This window comes from Erythrolamprus reginae, chromosome 1 (genome assembly GCF_031021105.1).
Source record: "Erythrolamprus reginae isolate rEryReg1 chromosome 1, rEryReg1.hap1, whole genome shotgun sequence".
NCBI classification, from domain to species: domain Eukaryota; kingdom Metazoa; phylum Chordata; class Lepidosauria; order Squamata; family Dipsadidae; genus Erythrolamprus; species Erythrolamprus reginae.
The window spans coordinates 9,043,316-9,064,910 of record NC_091950.1 but is presented as its reverse complement, the minus strand read 5'-3'; the positions used below and the strand labels follow the sequence as shown (position 1 = coordinate 9,064,910).

The following is a 21,595-nucleotide window of genomic DNA, read 5'->3' as shown; positions in this document are numbered from 1 at the left end:
GGGTGGGGGCAACTCTGATATCCGGGGGGAGTTGGTTCCAAAGGGTCAGGGCCGCCACAGAGAAGGCTCTTCCCCTGGGTCCCGCCAACCGACATTGTTTAGTTGACGGGACCCGGAGAAGGCCCATTCTGTGGGACCTAACTGGTCGCTGGGATTCGTGCGGCAGAAGGTGGTCCCGGAGATATTCTGGTCCGGTGCCGTGAAGGGCTTTATAGGTCATAACCAACACTTTGAATTGTGACCGGAAACTGATCGGCAACCAATGCAGACTGCGGAGTGTTGGTGTGACATGGGCATATTTAGGAAAGCCCATGATAGCTCTCGCAGCTGCATTCTGCACGATCTGAAGTTTCCGAACACTTTTCAGAGGTAGCCCCATGTAGAGAGCATTACAGTAGTCGAGCCTCGAGGTGATGAGGGCATGAGTGACTGTGAGCAGTGACTCCTGGTCCAAATAGGGCCGCAACTGGTGCACCAGGCGGACCTGGGCAAACGCCCCCATTTAAATAGAGAGGTTCAGCTTCCTATCAGTATGGTGAGGGCTAAACCTTCTCTGAAGGACTGGAGGTGAGAACAATGCTTCATTTATTCAGTGTTTCAGAGATTTATTTCTTCTGTTCGGTGTTCATTTCCATGGACTTGGTCGGTCCTGTTTGTGAAGAGACGCGGTGGCTAAGACGCCGAGATTGTCGATTCGAATCCCTAGCGCCATGTAACGGAGTGACCTCCCGTGACCTCCCGTGACTTGTGCCAGCTTCTGCCAACCTAGCAGTTTGAAAGTGTGTAAAAAAATGCAAGTAGAAAAATAGGGACCAGCTTTGGTGGGAAGGTAACAGCGTTCCGTGAGATTTCGGCGTTTAGTCATGCCGTCCACATGATGTCTTTGGACAGCGCTGGCTCTTCAGCTTTGAAACAGAGATGAGCATCGCCCCCTAGAGTCAGGAACGGCTAGAACATATGTGCAAGGGGAACCTTTAGCTTTAACAGCAATAGCAATACAGTGTTCCCTCGATTTTCGCGGGTTCGAACTTCGCGAAAGGTCTATACCACAGTTTTTCAAAAATATTAATTAAAAAGTACTTTGCGGGTTTTTTCCCTATACCACGGTTTTTCCCGGATGATGATGTCATATGTCATCGCCAAACTTTCATCTGCCTTTAATAAATATTTTTTAAAATAAACTTTAATAAATAAACATGGTGAGTAATAATCTAAATGGTTGCTAAGGGAATGGGAAATTGCAATTTAGGGGTTTAAAGTGTTAAGGGAAGGCTTGTGATACTGTTCATAGCCAAAAATAGTGTATTTACTTCTGCATCTCTACTTTGCGGAAATTCGACTTTTGCGGGCGGTCTCGGAACGCATCCCCCGCGAAAATCGAGGGAACACTGTATTGCTCAGAGTCCTCGGAGAGGGGTGGCATACAAATCTAATAAATAATAATAATAGCATATAGTCTTATATACCGCTTCATAGTGCTTTTACAGCCCCTCTTTAAGTTTACAGAATCAGATATTGCCTACTGCCATGGTTAGGTCCCACAAAGTCGGCCTTCTCCAGGTCCCGTCAACTAGTCAACGTCATGCAAAAAAGGGCAACAAGAATGATGAAGGAAATGGAGCCCCTCCCTTATGAAACTAGGTTGCAATGCCTTGGTCTCTTCAGCCTTGAAAGACGGCGTTTAAGAGGTGACTTGATCAAAGTGTATAAAATCATGCATGGGATAGAAAAGGTGGATAGAGAAAAATTATTTTCTCTATCACACAATTCTAGGACGAGGGGGCCCTCCCTAAAACTGATAGGTAAGAAAGTGAGGACAAATCAAGGGAAATATTTCTTCACCCAGAGGGTCCTTGATTTATGGAATTCACTTCCAGAAGAGGTCGTGACAGCTGTCAGCCTGAACAGCTTCAAGGCAGGATTAGACAGATTCATGGATGCCAAGTGTATATCGGTGGTTATTGAAACGGATGTCCATGTGCCGCCTCTATGTTGGTTGAGGCAGGCAGGGTTCCCTTGGGTCCCATTTGTTGGGGATCAGAGGAAAGGGAGGGTCTTGCCTTCTCTTTCTGCTCAAGATCCCCATGTACAATTGGTGAGGCCACTATGTGACATAAAATGCTGGACTCGATGGGCTTTGGCCTGATTCAGCATGGCTCTTATGTTCTTAGATTCTTATGTTGTTTGGCGGGACTTAGGGAAAGAGCCTTCTCTGTGGGGGCCCCAGCCCTCCGGAACTCCCCATTGTACTGGACCCCCTCCTTGCCCTTTCAAAAGAGTCATTCATTTATGTCGTCAAGCTTGGACTGATTAGATCTTAGCCCCTGTCCAACGAATGATTGTATGATTGTTGCATGAATGGGTTTGATTGATTCTTAATTTAATCAGGGATTTTAGACTGTTTTGTAATTTTAATTAATTGGATTGATTTTATTGTGATTTACTGTTCTTTTATATGCTGTAAGCCGCCCCGAGTCTTCGAAAAGGGGCAGCATAGAAATCCACTTAATAAATAAAATAAATAAATATTGTCCCCAACAATCTGGGTCCTCATTTTACCCACCTCGGAAGGATGGAAGGCCGAGTCAACCTTGAACCTGTGGTGAGATTTGAACTGCTGAACGTGCTGTACTCTAACAGCTTTCAGCCTGCACAGCTTCAAGGCAGGATTAGACAGATTCATGGATGCCAAGTGTATATCGGTGGTTATTGAAACGTCCATGTGTCGCCTCTATGTTGGTTGAGGCAGGCAGGTTCCCTTGGGTACCATTTGTTGGGGGTCAGAGGAAAGGGAGGGTCTTGCCTTCTCTTTCTGCTCAAGATCCCCTGACTTTAAGGTAAAGGTGAGCATCTATTTAAGGCAGGCTAAATTATAATAAAATATATGAGTGATTTGAAACTTTATAGCATGTTCCTGGTCTTATGAAGCTGACTCAGTAAGATGCTATTGGCAGAATATTTGACTCAAGTGATCCTAGTCAGGCAGTAGTTTTGAATGGTCATCCTCTCGCCTTCCCCTTTAGAGGTGATGAAGGTTTAACTAGTGTTAAAGTAAGAGGGTCGACCATTGATCATTGTCATTGGTAATATAGATTGCAAACAAGGTTTTAAAAATATGAAAGGTAAGACTATTTAGGAAAAAGCAGCTTAATATTTTAATATCTGGTTTGAATTTGTTGGGATTTGAACTTGAATCTGTTCAGAAAGAAGTTGCTTATGAGAACTTTATTTATTTATTTTTATTTATTTATTTATTTTGTCCAATACACAATGAGGGTTTTAGTGGTATATATCTATATACACATAGTAAAATACATGATGAAGGTTATAGAGGAGATACTCATAGTAAAATATATCTAAGAAATAATAGAAAAAAGGTATAGTAAAAGAACATATCAATGAAAGAATAGAAGAAGAGATATAGGAATAGAAGAAAGGTATAGGAGATATAGGAGAGCAATAGGACAGGGGACGGAAGGCATTCTAGTGCACTTGTACTCGCCCCTTACTGACCTCTTAGGAATCTGGATAGGTCAACCGTAGATAATCTAAGGGTAAAGTGTTGGGGGTTTGGGGATGACACTATGGAGTCTGGTAATGAGTTCCACGCTTCGACAACTTGGTTACTGAAGTCATATTTTTTACAGTCAAGTTTGGAGCGGTTAATATTATGTTTAAATCTGTTGTGTGCTCTTGTGTTGTTGTGGTTGAAGCTGAAGTAGTCGCCGACAGGCAGGACGTTGCAGCATATGATCTTGTGGGCAATACTTAGATCATGTTTAAGGCGTCTTAGTTCTAAACTTTCTAGGCCCAGGATTGAAACTTGATAGTTGCGTGTTGCGCATTTGTTAAGCAGCCTTGCGCTTCACAGGGCATACACATCTTGACTTAGAATAATTCACTTAGTGACTGTTGGAAGTTACCGCAGCACTGGAAAAAAATGGCTGCGTATGACCACTTTTCACACTTAAAGACTGGCATCACACCCGCGGCCAACGTGATAGGAATTCAGACGCTTGGCAACTGGCGTGTATTTATATGACAGGTTGCAGCAGCAGCCCAAGGTCATGTGATCACCTTTTGCAAACTTCTGACCAGCAAAGTCTGTGGGGAATCCAGATTCCCTTAACAACCGTGTGATTCATTTAACAACGGTGGCAAAAAAAAGTCATGAGCACCCCGATTGCTTGGGCTAGATGATGACTCTGTAAACTGCTTCGAGAGGCCTGCAAAGCATTGTGAAGCGCTCTATAAGTCCAAGCGCTATTGCCCTTGACTGTTTTGCTTAGCAGCATAAATTTTGGGCCCAGCTGTAGGCCATAGTCAAGGTCTATCTATCTGCTTAAGACCTTCCACCATTCTTGTAGCCCGTCTTTGGACCCGTTCAATTTTGTCAATATCTTTTTGGAGACCTCACCTACAAAAAGATATTGACAAAATTGAACGGGTCCAAAGACGGGCTACAAGAATGGTGGAAGGTCTTAAGCATAAAACGTATCAGGAAAGACTTCATGAACTCAATCTGTATAGTCTGGAGGACAGAAGGAAAAGGGGGGGACATGATTGAAACATTTAAATATGATAAGGGGTTAAATAAGGTCCAGGAGGGAAGTGTTTTTAATAGGAAAGTGAACACAAGAACAAGGGGACACAATCTGAAGTTAGTTGGGGGAAAGATCAAAAGCAACATGGGAAAATATTATTTTACTGAAAGAGTAGTAGATCCTTGGAACAAACTTCCAGCAGACGTGGTTGGTAAATCCACAGTAGCTGAATTTAAACATGCCTGGGATAAACATATATCCATTGTAAGATAAAATACAGGAAATAGTATAAGGGCAGACTAGGTGGACCATGAGGTCTTTTTCTGCCGTCAGACTTCTATGTTTCTATGTTCTCCTTTGGAAATTTCAGTATCTGAAGTTATAATTCTTATCAAAAGAAAAACAGTGGGATCCTTTTAACTTTGGACTGGTTTCTTCTGGCTATTTCAGCGTGAAGTGCTATTGTGGTTTCACTGGTTGTCAGGTTTTTGAGTTATTTGGTACAGTATTTGCTGCTCTTTGTGTGAAACTGTTGAATTTTCACAACGTTTCTGTGACTTTCTTACGCAAACAAGGTTTTTAGGGAAGCTAATTAATAATTTCAACTCTGTGGTTTTTTTTCAAAAGTCATCGTGTATGTTTTTTTCATAAACAGTTTTTTATTTTTATTACCATTTGGATATTTTCACATATTCATCGTCTCATTTCTCATTTCGTTCTTTTACAAGATCTTTACAAATATATTCTATATTTATTGTACTGCTTTATTACTTCAAGGTTGCTTTTTTACCATCTTCTAACTCCTCTTTCCTTCCTCTTCCTCTTTCTAAACCTCTCTCTTTCTCCTCTTTCCTACTTTCCCTCCTGCCCTCTCTCCTTACACTCTTCTCCCCTCTTCTCTTCTCCCCTCCTCCTTTTTCTTCTTTTTTCTCTTTCTCTTTCTATACCTACTTCTCCCTCCCTCCTCTTCTTCCCTACTTTCCTTCCTGCCCTCTCTCCTTACCCTCTTCTCTTCTTTCTTCTCTCTTTCCTTCCTCTTTCTCTTTTTAAATCTACTTCCCCTCCTTCTCTTCTTTCCTATTTTCCTTCCTGCCCTCTCTCCTTACCCCATTATCTTCTTTCCTTCTCTTCTTTCTTCTCTTCTTCCTTCATAGAAACATAGAAGACTGACAGCAGAAAAAGACCTCATGGTCCATCTAGTCTGCCCTTATACTATTTCCTGTATTTTATCTTACAGTGGATCTATGTTTATCCCAGGCATGTTTAAATTCAGTTACTGTGGATTTACCAACCACGTCTGCTGGAAGTTTGTTCCAAGCATCTACTACTCTTTCAGTAAAATAATATTTTCTCATGTTGCTTCTGATCTTTCCCCCAACTAACCCCAGATTGTGCCCCCTTGTTCTTGGGTTCACTTTCCTATTAAAAACACTTCCCTCCTGAACCTTATTTAACCCTTTAACATATTTAAATGTTTCGATCCTGTCCCCCCCTTCCTCTTTCTCTTTTTAAACCTACTTCCCCTCTTTCTCTTCTTTCCTACTTCCCCTCCTGCCTTCTCTCCTCACCTTCTTCTCCTCTCTTCTCTTCTTTCCTCCTCCTCTCTTTCTTCTTTCTCCTAACTCCTCTTTTTTCTCTTTCTAAACCTACTTCCCCTCCCTCTCTCGTTCCTTCTCTTCTTTCCTCCTCGTCTTTCTTTCTCCTTTCTTCCTCTTTCCTTTCCTTTCTCTATTTTTTCTGGAATGGTATTCCAGCAACCCTTTCTTTTTATACAACTTTAGATTTTTTTTTCATAATTCATTCCAGATAAATACATTTTAAAAAGGCATCCTAACTATCAACGATGTCCACCTTTCCCTTTTTATCTTCAGAAGATTAAAAACCTCGGCAAGAACTAACATTCTTTTTCCTTTCATGAAGGAAGCCACTATTTTGATTGTCCACATGAAGGAACAAAGCTGCTTTCTGGGGGAGGGGGGGTGTTGGGGTTTGGCTGCACTGATTCGCTTAACAATTGTGGCAAGAAAGCTCATCAAACAGAGGGGCCAAGATGGATTTTTTATAATTGTCTCACTTAGCGACAGGAAATCTGGGCTCCATTACAGCTGTAAGTCGAGGACTCCTTGAAATTTTTTTTAAGCTTTTTTTTTTTAAGGCTTGTCATATGCAGCTTTCTTCGGTTGAACTTAAATTTTTTCCCCATCTCATTAATGGAAGAAATAATATTTATTTATTTATTTTTATCTATTTATTTTTTTGATTTGATTTGATTTGATTTGATTATTTGATTTGATTTGATTTGAATGCCACCCCTCTCTGTGAACTCGGGGCGGCTAACAACAGTGGTAAAAACAACATGTGACAATCCAATACTAAAAACAGCTAAAAACCCTTGTTATAAAACCAATCATACATACAAACATACCATGCATAAATTGTAGAAGCCTAGGGGGAAAGAATATCTCAGTTCCCCCATGCCTGACGGCAGAGGTGGGTTTAACTAAGCAAACATAGAAAAGGGCTCTTTATCACCAAAAACCATGCAGTTAAATTTTGTGCAGAGAGTCCCTGGCCTACAACAGTTCACTTAGTGACCGTTCAAAGTTACAGCAGTGCTGAAAAAAGTGACTTAGAGCCTGTTTCCCACACTTATGACCGTTGCGGAGTCTCTGTGGACATCTGATCAGAATTCAGATGTTTGGGAAGTGGCAGCTTCCGGGGGGGGGGGGGGAGTTGTCACACCATCCCCTTTTGCGACCATTCAGCAAGCAAAATCATCGAGGATATCCAGATTCACTTAACGACCAGGACAGGAAACCCCAAAGGTGCTTTTTCCTTTCCCGCAAAGAGGCAACTGGACTCTCTGGTTTTTCTTTTGAATGCGCTTCCCTGACACCCCTGACCTTGGATGACTGAGAATCCCCACAGACCTAGGGCAGGAAAAGTCATTAAATAGGGCGGAGCTCATTTTAGCCACCGAAATTTTGGGCTGCACAACATTTTTTCCTCCACAAATTTGGCCCTCGCCTAGTCATGCGGAGTATGTATAAATAGTCGTACGTCTGCACTTCTTAAGGTGTTGCCAGGGTGTCGTTCTTTTGTGATTCTTGCAGGAAAGCCTAGTAGATTGTAGCAGAGTTTTGAAGACATGTGCATTTATTTCTTTATTTTATTAGATTTATAGGCCGCCCTTCTCGCGGATTCGGGGAAGCTTACAAAAGTAAAAAACAAGGTAAACAAAGTAAAAATAGAATACAATATCTGCCTATCTTTCCTATCTATCTATCTATCTATCTATCTATCTATCTATCTATCTATCTATCTATCAATCATTTCTCTTACTATCTATACCTTTCTTTCTCTTTCATCACTCTCGCTATCTATTTTCATCTCTCTCTCACACCTCTGTCTGTCTTTTATCTTTCTCTCTCTCTCTCTCTCTCTCTCTCTCTCCTCTCTCTCTCTCTCTCTCTCTCTCTTTGTTGTGGTTAGTTCTGGCGCAGCTCCTGCCCCAAGGAATGTGCAGGTGGATGTGGGGGAGACATCCACATGCTGCAGGCCTGTTTTGTTCCCAGTGGAATCTGCCGACAAAGTCTCCTCTGACCAAGGAGTTCTGAGTGACAGGGAGGATGACAGTTTGGCAAACAGCCCAGGAGGAGATCAATCATCTGTATCATCTCTGGATTCTGAACAAGAATTAATGACATGCGTAGAGTGATGCATAGGAAGCAACAACTAAAGGATTATTACAACAGAAAATGAGGCCACCTGTGGTTGGGTGGAGCTGCTGTAATTAGTGCTGCTGCTATAAATAGCAGCGTGTGTGGGTTTGGCCGTTGTGGAGAATTATCTGATCCTTGTGTTTCATGAATGTCTTGCTGACTCTGGCCTTTGTTTGTTGACTTTTCACCACTTTGAAACCAAAGCAGAGCAAAGTGTGTTTCACTTCATGGAAGAAGAAGGGCTGTGACTTTCTTCACAGCTGCAAGCTGAGTACTTACGAACTGATAAGGGACTTGTACAAATTACCAGGTTGTTTTGGGACGAGTGCTCTTTGCAATACAAAAAGAGTGCTTAGTTTATTTTGAATTTTGTGATAAAGAACATTGTTTTGAATTTTCAAACATGTGTGTGTCTGAAATTTGTACCTTTGAATTTTTGGGAGGCTTCTACGAGAGAGTCCGGCAGAACACTATCTCTCTCTCTCTCTCTCTCTCTCTCTCCCTCCCTTCCTTCCCTCCCTCCTTCCTTCCCTCTGTTCCCCCCTCCCCTCCTTCCCTCCCTCCTTCCCTCCCTCCCTCTCTCTCTCTCATCTATCTATCTATCTCTCCCTCCCTCCCTTTCTCCCCTCCCTCCCTCCTTCCTTCCCTCTCTTCCCCCCTCCCTCCTTCCCTCCCTCCTTCCCTCCCTTCCTTCCTTCCTTCCTTCCTTCCTTCCTTCCTTCCTTCCTTCCATCCATCCATCCATCTTTCTATCTCACATGTTCACATCCTTTTGGCAACCGAGCAAAAAACGGATCCCCATCACTGCCCTATTTCTTGAAAACACAGTCGGAGAGGGTCATTTGACAGGACTGGGGAAAGACACTGTAATTCATTTTGTTGTGTTTGAGAAAGTCCGCCCTAGCAACAGATCTTAACTCCAGGAAGTCCTTGACTTACGGCCCACAATTTCACTTCCTGAGATATTTGTGAAATTAATTGTGCCCCATTTTACGACTTTCCCTCCCACCAGTGGTTAAATGAATCCGTGCCCTGGTTAAATGAGTCGCACGGACGTTAAGCGAATCTGGCTTTCCCCATTGATTTGGAAGGTCGCAAAAGGAGATCACATAACCCCGGGACACTGCAACGGTCATAAATGTGAGTCAGTGGCCAGGCGTCTGAATTTTGATCCCGTGGCTGCGGGGAGGCTGAAAAGGTTGCAAGCGTGAAAAAGGGTCGTGAGTCACTTTTTTGAGTGCCACTGTAACTTTGGTCGGTGTTAGTACAGGGTACATGTGTGCTAGGGTTTCCCATTGTAAGCTGCATATTATAAACTGTACCAAACTTGTACTGTCACTTTAAATGTTACAGTTGCTACTTTAAAACTGTACTGTCACTTAAAGGGTTAACTTGTACTTGAAGAGTTAATCTTCAAGGCTGTTTCCTCACTTCCTCATTGAAGCTATAAAAGCTCATGATTGTGCCCAGTCACTTCCTTGTTACTTTACTTTTGCCTTGGGGGGGTTGTCGTGTCTAAGCTCTGTGCTTGTAGAAGCTTCGTGCTTTATCTGTATTGTATAAGCTTCGTGCTTTATCTATACAGTGGTACCTCATCTTACGAACGCCTCTTCTAACGAACTTTTCAATATACGAACCCGGTGTTTAAGATTTTTTTGCCTCTTCTTCCGAACTATTTTCACCTTACGAACCCAAGCAGCTGCTGCTGGGATGAAGGGGTTTCTTTTTTTCCCCTTTTTTGAAGAAAGAAAAGGGAGGGGCGGCTTGGAGTAGGAAACATTTTGCAGAGAACAACGTGCTTGCAAAGGAACTGAAAGGGTGTCTTTTTAAGAAAGAAAAGGGAGGAGGGAGGGGCAGCTTGGGGGAGGAAAATTTTTGCAGAGAACAGCGTGCTTGCACAGGCACTGAAAGGGTGTCTTTTGAAGAAAGAAAAGGGAGGGGCGCCCCCTTGCCTTTCTTCCTTCCCACTCACCCTTTAGCCTAGCCTTGCTTCTTCCACCCGCCCCCTTTAGCTGTTCCTCCCTGCCCTCTGTTCGCCTCCCTTCTAAAGTTTGGGATTTTCCTGAAGGATTTGCACACATTATTTGCTTTTACATTGATTCCTATGGGAAACATTGTTTCATCTTACGAACTTTTCACCTTACGAACCTTGTCCTGGAACCAATTAAGTTCGTATGATGAGGTACCACTGTATTATATTGTAGCTTTGTGCTTGTTATCTACATTCTGTTTTGCTCTGTATTTGCTACGTGCATATTTTGGATTGTTTATATTTGGTTTATATGTAAATAATACTTATTTAACTAAGTCTCTGTCTTGGCTTTATCACACATCCACGCTCTGTTAAAATTCTCTGCTCAGTATTGTCGAAGGTTTCATAGCATAGCTAACCGAGACAAGCCAACAGTCAGTACACAAACAAAGTGAATTGGGCTTTCCCCATTTTCCACCAAGCTCTCAAAGGATTTAACGGATTAACAGAGTCAGAAGGGACCTTGTAGATCATTCTAGTCCAGGGGTCGGCAACCCACGGTTCTGGAGCCACATGTGGCTCTTTCATTCCTCTGCTGCGAAGGGGAAGCATGGCGCGCCAGGAGGGAGACTCTGTGGCAGTGAGGGCAAACGGATGGCATGCGGAGCCATATCGGAGAGCACACCAAGTGTCAGCTCCAGCATGCATGCATGTGCTAGCCAGCTGATTTTCGGCCTTGGGGAAGGCGATTTCAACCTCTGGAGGCTTAAGGGAAACTGCCCTGAAGCCACGGAGTGCAAAAAACAGCCCAGCGGGCAAACTGGAAGTTCAAAAAAACGGACTTCCAGTTTGCCCATTGTGCTGTTTTTTACACTCCACGGCTTCAGGAAGCTTCCCTGAAGACTTCAGTGTGTGAAAAACTGCACAACAGGCAAACTGGAAGTCTGTTTTTCCGAACTTCCGGTTTGCCTGTTTGACTGGTTTTTTCACCGTTCCAGGCTTCAGTGAGGCCTGTGCGCATGCGCGGTGACAGAGAGGGATAGTGCTAATGAAAAGAGGGAAGCCTGGGGGAGGTGGGCATGCGTGTGTGGGGAGGGAATGGGTGTGGGCACGTGCACATGTGCTAACATACACACCCTTTTGGCATGCGAACCAAAAAAGGTTTGACATCACTGCTCTATGGCAAGGGATGGGTTTTCCAGTCAGCTCCACAATTGATAGGGCTTTCAGTTAGAATGCATAGAGGAAAAAAGACGCCGTTCTAGGAGGAGACTCTATGGTGGGGAAATTGGACTTTTGGTCAGCAGAGGAAAACGGATGCTGTGCTAGGAGGAGACTCTATGGTGGGGAAATTGAACTTTCGGTCAGTATAGGAAAAAGAATGCTGTGCTAGGAGGAAACTCTATGGTGGGGAAATTGGACTTTTGGTCAGTATAGGAAAAAGAATGCTGTGCTAGGAGGAGACTCTATGGTGGGGAAATTGGACTTTCGGTCAGTATAGGAAAAAGAATGCTGTGCTAGGAGGAGACTCTATGGTGGGGAAACTGGACTTCCAGTTGGCTCCAGAATTGAACGGGGAGTTCCGGTTAGGACCTTTGTGTCTCTGAGTATTTAAGGTTGTCAACCCCTGATCTAGTCCAAAACACACACACCTGGCTGCCCAAGCGGGATACCATACACCAGTGATGGCGAGCCTTTTTTCCCTCCAGTGCCTAAAGAGCGTGTGTGCGCGCTATCGTGCACGGGTGATTGCCCATACCCATAATTCAATGCCTGGGGAGGGTGAAAATAGCTTCCTCTCCCCCCAGAAGCCCTCTGGAGGCCAGAAATGGCCTGTTTCTCAACTTCTGGTGGGCCCAGTAGGCTCGTGTTTCGCCCTCCCCAGGCTCCAAAGGCTTCCATTTTTGACAAAAAATGCAGTCAGAATTGGTGTGGGGTTTCCTGCTTGGACAGCAGGATCACGTGACTTTGGAAAACTGTCGTCAGTATGATTTGGTGGCCATGCATCTGAATTTTGACCCCGTGATTGTGGGGATGTTCCCGCGGTCATAAGTGTAAGAGACAGTCACAAGCTACTTTTTCTAGTGCCGTTGTAACAAATGCATTTCCGTCCGCCCAGTTCCGGATAGGCCGCAGCCCCGCAGAGGACACTCAACTGGGGCAGATTGGGGTCCCCAGTGATGGCAAACCTACGGCATGCATGCCACAGATGGCACATGGAGCCATATCTGCCGGCATGCGAGTCGTTGCCCTGATTAATCTGCAGTGCGCAAGTCCGCGCTGGCCAGCTGATTTTCAGCTTGTGCAGAGCCTCTGCGAACACATTTTCAGCCTCCGGGGGACCTCCAGAGGGACGGGGAAGCCATTTTTGCCAGCTCCAGGCTTCAAGAATGCTTTTGGAGCCTGGGGAGGACGGAAAATGGGCCTACCGGGCCCACCCAAGGTCAAAAAACGTGGGAGCAGAGGGATTGTGTGTGCATGCAGAGGGGGTGGGGCAGCATGGGATCACACGTGCAGGGGCAGGTGGGCATTGAATTATGAGTGTGGGCACTCGCACCGTGCACAATAGCGTGTGCATACGTGCTTTTGGTACTGAAGGGAAAAAAGATTTGCCATCCCTGCCGTTGTGCATCTATTGTCGAGGAGGTAAATTTTGTTTCCGCAATTGTTGTGTTCACCAGGATCCTCTCCTTGTGCCGCTGGTGGTTTTAATCTGCAGAAGACAGCAAATTCTGGAGCAGAATCCGTGGCTAGATAAATAAATAAATGTATTTATGTAGGCCTTAGCTGACTTTGGAGATAAAAAGCAAGGACAGGGAAAGGCTCCAGAAGGATGTTGGCTTGCAGAGCTGTTATTTAAAAACCACCACCACAACAACAATATCTAAGAGTTGCCCAGGAAACTGGGATAAAGGGTAGAGCCAAGTGTTGACTTTAGCCAGCCCTCTGCAGCGTTGTCTTAGGATACGAAAAAGACTCCGAGGCCCTAAAAAGACTGCAGAGAAGAGCAACAGGGATGATTAAAAAAAAGGATTCTGGAGGCTTAAATCGTACAATGAACATCTAAATGGAGCAATATTACAGGTAATCCTCAGTTTATGACCAGAATCCCCATAGCTAAGTGATACGTGCTCAATGAGTTTCGGCCCCATGTTTACGGCTTTTCTTGCACCAGAAGGAGGACTAACCACGCTGGCACAATCTGAGTGGACAACGTGACACGTTTGTGGGTGGACGACAAGGGATGTGAACTTTCAACTGGGTCGGAAACTCAGATTCAGGTTTGACAGTGTAGGTGCCAGGATGGATATCTCAGAGACTGCCTTCTGCCACACAAATCCCAACGACTGTTAGGTCCCACAGAGTTGGCCATCTCCGAGTCCCATCGACTAAACAATGTCGTCTGGCGGGACCCAGGGGAAGAGCCTTCTCTGTGGCGGCCCCGACCCTCTGGAACCAGGTCCCCCCGGAGATTAGGATTGCCCCCACCCTCCTTGTCTTTTGTAAACTCCTTAAAACCCAGGCCGCCAGGCATGGGGGAACTGAGACATCCCCCCAGGCCTACACAGTTTATGCATGGTATGTTGTGTGTATGTTTTCTTTTTTAATAAGGGTTTTTTAGTGACTTTTAATTATTAGATGTGTTATATATTGTTTTATTATTGTTGTGAGCTGCCCCGGGTCTACGGAGAGGGGCGGCATACCAATCTAATAAATAATAACAATAATAATGGCTCCAGAAATAAATTGGGACTCTGAGGAATACTTTGACTTTGACTCTGATTTAGTTTGGATGCTACCTGGAACCTTGACAGTAACCCAGCCTCAAGCAGGAGACCATATATCAGGGATGGCGAACCTATGGCACGGATGCCACAGGTGGAACGTGGAGCCATATCTGCTGGCACGCAAGCTGTTGCCCCAGCTCAGCTCCAATGTGCATGTGTGTGCTGGCCAGCTGATTTTTAACTCACACAGAAGCTCTGGGGGGCCGGTGTTTTTGGCTTCCAGAGAGCCTCCAGGGGGATGGGGGAGGGCATTTTTACCCTCCCCTGGCTCCAGGGAAGCCTTTGAAGCCTGGAGAGGGCAAAACATGAGCCTACTGGACACACCAGAAGTTGTGAAAAAGGCCATTTTCAGCCTCCAGAGGACCGTCAAGGTTTGGGAGAAGCTGTTTTCCCCCTCCCCAGGCATTGAATTATGGGTTTGGGCACTCGCGCATGTGCGATAGTGCACGAGCATGCTCTTTCGGCACCCGAGGAAAAAAAGGTTTGCCATCACTGGCTTAGCGGTTTTTTTAGTAGTTTTAAATAACTTTTTAAAACGTTCTGGAGATCGTGATGTCTATCGCTTCTTTATCTATATATATAGTGTGGGGTTTTTTCCAGTCGAATTTAGAGATTAAAGTTATTGCCTTAAAGGCAGACTCTCCAGGTTCAACTCCCTGTAAAGGTATAGCTAGCTGATGAGAGCAAAATAGCTTGAAATAGATCTATACTATCCACTCCTTTTCATTATCAACAAAAATACGTTACACATATATATGTAGATATACATATACATATATATGTAGGTATGTATGTACATACAAACTAACCAAGAACTGATAAAGAAATAAAAGGAGACTAGTATAGATCTATTTCAAGCTATTTAGCTCTCATCAGCTAGCCATACTCTTTCTGGGATTTGAACTTGGGCTCCTTGCCTTGTTAGGCAGTGCTTTTAACCTCAAAGCCACAAGTTCTCCTCCCTTATCAGATTATATGTTTTTCTCTCGAAAAACAGGTGATTTAAGAGGAAAACTAGTTAGATGGATAGATTGATAGGTAGGTAGGCAGATAGATAGGTCGGTAGGTAGAAAGAACAAAAGAAAGAAAGAAATAGATAGATAGATGGATAGATGGATCGATGGATCGATTAGATAGATAGATAGGATAGATAGACAGACAGACAGACAGACAGACAGATAGATTAAATAGATAGATTAGATAGATAGATAGATAGATTAGGTAGGTAGGTAGGTAGATAGATAGATAGATAGACAGACAGACAGACAGACAGACAGACAGACAGACAGACAGACAGACAGACAGACAGATAGATAGATAGATATGTCAGTTGCCAAGCTTCTAAGTGTTGATTCACATGACTGTTGGGATGCTGCAGGGGTCCTAAGGGAGGAATGGGCATAAGTCCTTTTCTCAATGCCATTGCAACTTCAGAGGGTTACTAAACAAACTATTGTAAGTCGAATGTATGTATATCTCAAAAACTTTCTGCTGGGGCTAAGGAATTTGTTACTGGTCGTAGAGAACTTGGGCTAGATCGACCCTTTTTCTAATGGATGCTTTTTAAAGAGCCTTGGTGGCGCAGTGGTTAGAGTGCAGTACTGCAAGTTGCTTCTGCTGACTGCTGGCTGTAGTTCAGCAGTTCAAATCTCACCACTGGCTCAAGGTTGACTCAGCCTTCTATCCTTCTGAGGTGGGTAAAATGAGGACCCAGATTGTTGGGGGGGGGGGCGATATGCTGACTCTGTAAACTGCTTAGAGCATACTGTAACTATGAGAATAGAATAGAATAGAATAGAATTTTTATTGGCCAAGTGTGATTGGACACACAAGGAATTTGTCTTGGTGCATATGCTCTCAGCGTACATAAAATAAAATATACATTTGTCAAGAATCATGTGGTACGACACTTAATGATTGTCATAGGGGTCAAATAAGCAATGAAGAAGCAATATTAATAAAAATCTTAGGATACAAGCAACAAGTTACAGTCATACAGTCAACATGGGAGGAGATGGGTGATAGGAATGATGAGAAAAACTAGTAGAATAGAAGTGCAGATTTAGTAGAAAGTCTGACAGTGTTGAGGGAATTATTTGTTTAGCAGAGTGATGGCGTTCGGAAAAAAACCTGTTCTTGTGTCTAGTTGTCTTGGTGTGCAGTGCTCTGTAGCGACGTTTTGAGGGTGGGAGTTGAAACAGTTTGTGTCCAGGATGTGAGGGGTCAGTAAATATTTTCCCCGCCCTCTTTTTGACTTGTGCAGTATACAGGTCCTCAATGGAAGGCAGGTTGTCAGCAATTGCTTTTTCTGCAGTTCTACTATGAAACAGTATATAAGTCTTAAGTGCTATTGCTGTTGCTATTTTTGATATCAAGGCTTGTCTGTCTGTCTGTCCTCCCATCTCGTTCGCAGAACATGGTGATGAGCTTCCGGGTCTCGGACCTGCAGATGTTGCTTGGATTTGTGGGGCGGAGCAAAAGCGGACTCAAACACGAACTGGTAACGCGGGCTTTGCAACTGGTCCAGTTCGACTGTAGCCCAGAACTCTTCAAGAAGATAAAAGAGATCTATGAGACTCGATACGCCAAGATCTCCGAATCGGGACAACCCCCCCAGCAGCAGCCGCTCCCGCCTCCCCCACAGCACCGACCTCCTTCCGAAGCCCTTTCCATCCATTCGTCTTACGACCGCAACAGCGCAGTAACCAGGACTGGTCTTTCTACTACCCCCAACATAGACTACCCCTCACTCTACGGAAAGTATTTAAACGGACTTGGACGGTTGCCGGTCAAACCCGTGAAGCCCGAAGTCCGGTTGGTGAAGCTTCCCTTCTACACGATCCTGGATGAACTGTTGAAGCCCACGGAACTCGGTGAGTTGGGGCCCGGACGATCGCTGGTGGCCCTGGGCGCCTGGCCTTCCAAGGTTGGCAGGTAGAGGTGGGAACAGATGGTCGATGGGGGTCTGGAGGAGGAGACCCATCTATGAGGCCTCCTTTGCGCTTTCCCTTTCCTCTCTTCGAAGGTGTGGGCGGTCTCTTGTGGGATGGACAGGCGGGTGGGTACCGCTGGTTCTGAGGGTGGCTCAGAACAGTGGTGGGCCAGGTAATAGAATTATGGGCACATCTTCGGTGCTACCGGTAGACCCTCCGAAGACATCACGGGCGCCTGTTGGTGCAAAATTCGGCTTCTGCGCTTCTGTGCTTGCGTAGCACAGGAGTGAGATTTCGCCGATTTCCCCCAATATTTTTGCTTCTGCACATACACAGAAGCAAAAAATTGGCAAAGTCTCGCTCGCCCTAACATTCTCGCGTGAGATTTTTCTTGCTGCCCATGTGCAGAAGCAAAATATCGCCTGACGATCGATGGAGGCATGGAGGAGAAGGCCCATCTATCAGGCCTCCTTTGCGCTTTCCCTTTCCTCTCTTCGAAGTTGTGGGTGGTCTCTTGTGGGATGGACAGACGGGTGGGTACTGCTGGTTCCGAGGGTGGCTCAGAACAGTGGTGGGCCAGGTAACAGAATTATGGACACATCTTCGGTGCTACTGGTAGACCCTCCGAAGACATCGCGGGCGCCTGTTGGTGCAAGATTCGGCTTCTGCGCATGCACAGAAAGCGAAATCTTGCATGAGGGCACACAGGAGTGAGATTTCGGCGATTTCCCCCAATATTTTTGCTTCTGCACATACACAGAAGCAAAAAATCGGCAAAGTCTCGCTCGCCCTAACATTCTCGCGTGAGATTTTTCTTGCTGCTCATGTGCAGAAGCGAAATACTGTATCGCCTGACGATTGATGGAGGCATGGAGGAGAAGGCCCATCTATCAGGCCTCCTTTGCACACGCGTTGGGAACGGGGTGCACACATATTGGGAATGCACAACTGCGCGCACTGCTCCCATTTTTTCAACTGGAGCTGCGCACTGGTCTGAGTAACCCGCTGCCCATCAATGGCCCAGCAGAGAAGACTCAAAATTATGGGTGCTGCTTACAATTGGCCAGTTCTTTAGCAGGCGCAGTCTGTTTTGAGAGAGGTCAAAGAAAGCTACCGTTGTCTTTTTCCTAACTTGGGATTCGTGTGTGTTTGTGTGTGTCCTTGTATCTCCAGGGTGTCCAGCAAACCCGGAAATCGGGGAATTATCAGGGAAATCCCAGCGACCAGTTAGGTCCCACAGAGTTGGCCTTCTCCGGGTCCCGTCGACTAAACAATGTCGTTTGGCGGGACCCAGGGGAAGAGCCTTCTCTGTGGCGGCTCCGACCCTATGGAACCAACTCCCCCCAGATATCAGAGTTGCCTCCACCCTCCTTGCCTTTCGCAAGCTCTTAAAAACCCACCTCTGTCGTCAGGCATGGGGGAATTGAAATATTCCCTTCCCCTAGGCTTATAAAATTTATGTATGGTATGACTGTATGTATGACTGATCTCTTAAATTGGGGCTTTTAAATTTTTTAATATTAGATTTGTTTACGTTGTCTTTTTACTGTTGTTAGCCACCCCGAGTCTACGGAGAGGGGCGGCATACAAATCTAATAAATACAAAATGCAAATACAAATTGGTGGATCGGGAAATATCAGGGAATTTGTAACAAAAAAAGGAATAAATCAGAGAGAAACCCCCAAACTGTATTAAAATGTTTTGAAAGTCAGGGAAAAATCATGTAAAAAAAAAAAAGGATCACGCTGCCTGGGAGACTCAAGGAAAAATGAACATAACTGTGGCAACAACTTGCTTCCTCAGTTGTCGATATTTCTCCATGGCGTAGCCGTTTGTTATGACATCATCTACGACTGTGTTTTAACTAGATTGCAACTTACAGGGAAATATCAGGGAATTTCAAAATGCTTTCCCCTTGGACACCCGGATCTCGAGGGCCATCTATAATTTTGCAGGTCTATGACAACTTGGCACAGCCAACTCACCCACAAGACAATTCAACCATGGCTAATTCGCTATGAGTCAACTCGCCGCAGGACAAACGTTACATTAATGTGTCCCAAAAAGTACTGAGGCAAACTGGACTTTCTGGTTTTTCTTTCGCAGACACTTCACTTCTCATCCAAGAAGCTTCCTCAGCTCTGACTGAATGGAAAGATTGATACTCTTTGGAGATAGCTGGTCATTTGCATCCTTTTAGAGAGTTGTTGAGGCCACTTTGGAGGTTCCACCCAAGTAGTTCAAATAGGTGTGGAGCCTTTTTGGAATTGTGGAAAGGACCGTGTTGTAGATTGGAGATAGATGATGTCATATCCCCTCCCCCCCTGTTTTTTTGAGAGGGGGTCGTTCAATTTTGACATGGCCTCTTTGACCCCTCTTTCAAACCAGGGGTCCTCTTTGTCCAAAATGTGGATTCTGCTGTCTTCAAAATACAGATTTGCACATAGCTCACTGCATAATATCATGTTGCTTATTTGGGTGTTTTATCTTTGGGGTGGACAAACTCCTGCCTTAGTGTATTCTTGGGTTTGAAACGTGCACATATGTTGTGTTGGCTGAGACCGAAACATCGCCAAAGAAAAACCAGAAAGTCTTGTTGCCTTTTGGAAAAGAAAGAACCTTTTGGGACAACTGTGACCTGGGAATGACTGAGAATTACACTAATATTGGAGAAATGGTCTAATTCAGAGGTCTTCAAACTTGGCAACTTTTAAGACTTGTGGACTTCAACTCCCAGAATTCCACAAGTCTTAAAGTTGCCAAGTTTGAGAAATTCTTGTCTAATCGAATCATTAGAGAAAGGAAGCCACAGACGGACCGAATAAAACAAACAATGAGAAAAATTAAAAACCATTTAAAAATTATTTTAAATGATTAAATCAAATGGTTGAATTGCCCCCCGTGGTGAGTTGTCCTGTGGCAAGCAAGTTGGCCGTGATGAGTTGTCCCCTTCCGATAGTTGTGTCGCTGGGTGTTCTGTCTGGGTCCCCCCAGACGCCAACACCAACCAAAAAGAGTATCCAGACACACTGGTAAAAAGCAAAGGCAATTTATACACTGGAAAGCAAACACAGGTAACAAAAACTGTTCTTACAGACAGGAACACGATGCAGTTTCACAGAGGTTTCACGAAGGCCAGGCAATAAAACAGGATTCTTGCTGGCAAAAACAACTCTGGAGATAATAAAACCCACGCCTCCCCCAAGTCTTCCAGGCTTCTAGGCCACAAGCCAAGATCAGAGACACCAAGAATCGAAGCAAGGTCACAGGACTCCCAGTTGATAACTCTCCACAAGACTGTAAGGGCGGGCCTGCCTTTTCAACCCTGCTGAGGAGAACCACACCCAAACCCAGCTGTTGCCAATTCAGGGATGGAAATATCTTTCTAATTGGCCCCTTCTTTGAGCTGCACGTCTCTGCCTCATGTCTATTATAGCCTGTGCGTCTTCATCCAATGAATCCAGGCTACTAGCTGGGGAGAGCCCCCCCCCCCCGGGGGTCTCAGGCTGCTCTCCCTCCTCCTCCTCCTGACGTTCCTCTCCCCCGTCTGCCTGGTCCTCCCCCTCCTGGTCACTGTCCTCCTCCTCTGGGCATGGATCCGGCAGAGCTCCAGCCGGTCCCTGAGGAGCCTCAGGCTAAATCACAACACTGGGCCTTCTGGATTTCTTTTTAAGTAAACTAGGCTGCATTAAAAGAGGGATGGAATCAAGATCACGTGAAGTGTTAATACCACTTTATAAGGCCTTGGTGAGGCCACACTTGGAACACTGCATTCAGTTTTGGTTGCCACGAAGCAAAAAGAATACTGAGATTCTAGAAAAAGTGCAGAGAAGAGCAACAAAGAGGATTACGGGACTGGAGGCTAAAACATATGAAGAACGGTTGCAGGAACTGGGCATGGCTGGTTTAATGAGGAGAAGGACCAGGAGAGACATGATAGCAGTCTCCCAATATCTCAGGGGTTGCCACAAAGAAGAGGGAGTCAACCTATTCTCCAAAGTATCTGAGGGTAGAACAAGAAGTAATGGGTGGAAACTAAAGAAGGAGACAAGCAACTTAGAACTAAGGAGAAATTTCCTGACAGTTAGAACAGTTAATCAGTAAAACAGCCTGCCTCCAGAAGTTGTGAATGCCCCAACACTGGAAGTTTTTAAGCAGATGTTGGATAACCATCTGTCTAAAGTTAGTGTAGGGTTTCCTGCCTAAGCAGGGGGTTGGACTAGAAGACCTCCAAGGTCCCTTCCAACTCTGTTGTTATTATTATGTATGCCGCTCCGGGACCTCGGAGAGGGGTGGCATACAAGTCTAATAAATAATAATAATAATAATAATAATTAATAATTAATAATTCCAGATGGCATCCATCCCAGAGTTCTTAAAGAACTCAGATCTGTCATTGCTACCCCCCTGACTGATTTGTTTAACCAATCCCTGTTAACAGGAGATGTTCCTGAGGATTGGAGAATGGCCAGTGTTGTGCCTATCCACAAGAAGGGCAGTAGAGAAGAAGCTGGAAACTACAGGCCAGTTAGCTTGACATCAGTTGTAGTTAAAATGATGGAGACTCTACTCAAAAAGAGGATAAATCAGCATCTAAAAAACAATAACTTATTGGACCCAAATCAGCATGGCTTT

At 44.8% G+C, this 21,595-nt stretch overlaps 1 protein-coding gene across 2 annotated transcripts in view; it reads left to right on the top strand.

Annotated features, from left to right (window-relative positions):
• PIAS4 (protein inhibitor of activated STAT 4) overlaps positions 1 to 21,595 on the top strand; it is a 64,069-nt gene that overhangs the window by 5,716 nt on the left and 36,758 nt on the right. For both annotated transcript variants that reach the window (XM_070744019.1, XM_070744024.1), the window contains exon 2: positions 16,440 to 16,899. In XM_070744019.1, the coding sequence (XP_070600120.1) occupies positions 16,440 to 16,899 (460 nt within the window). The remainder of the gene's footprint in view (positions 1 to 16,439; positions 16,900 to 21,595) is intronic.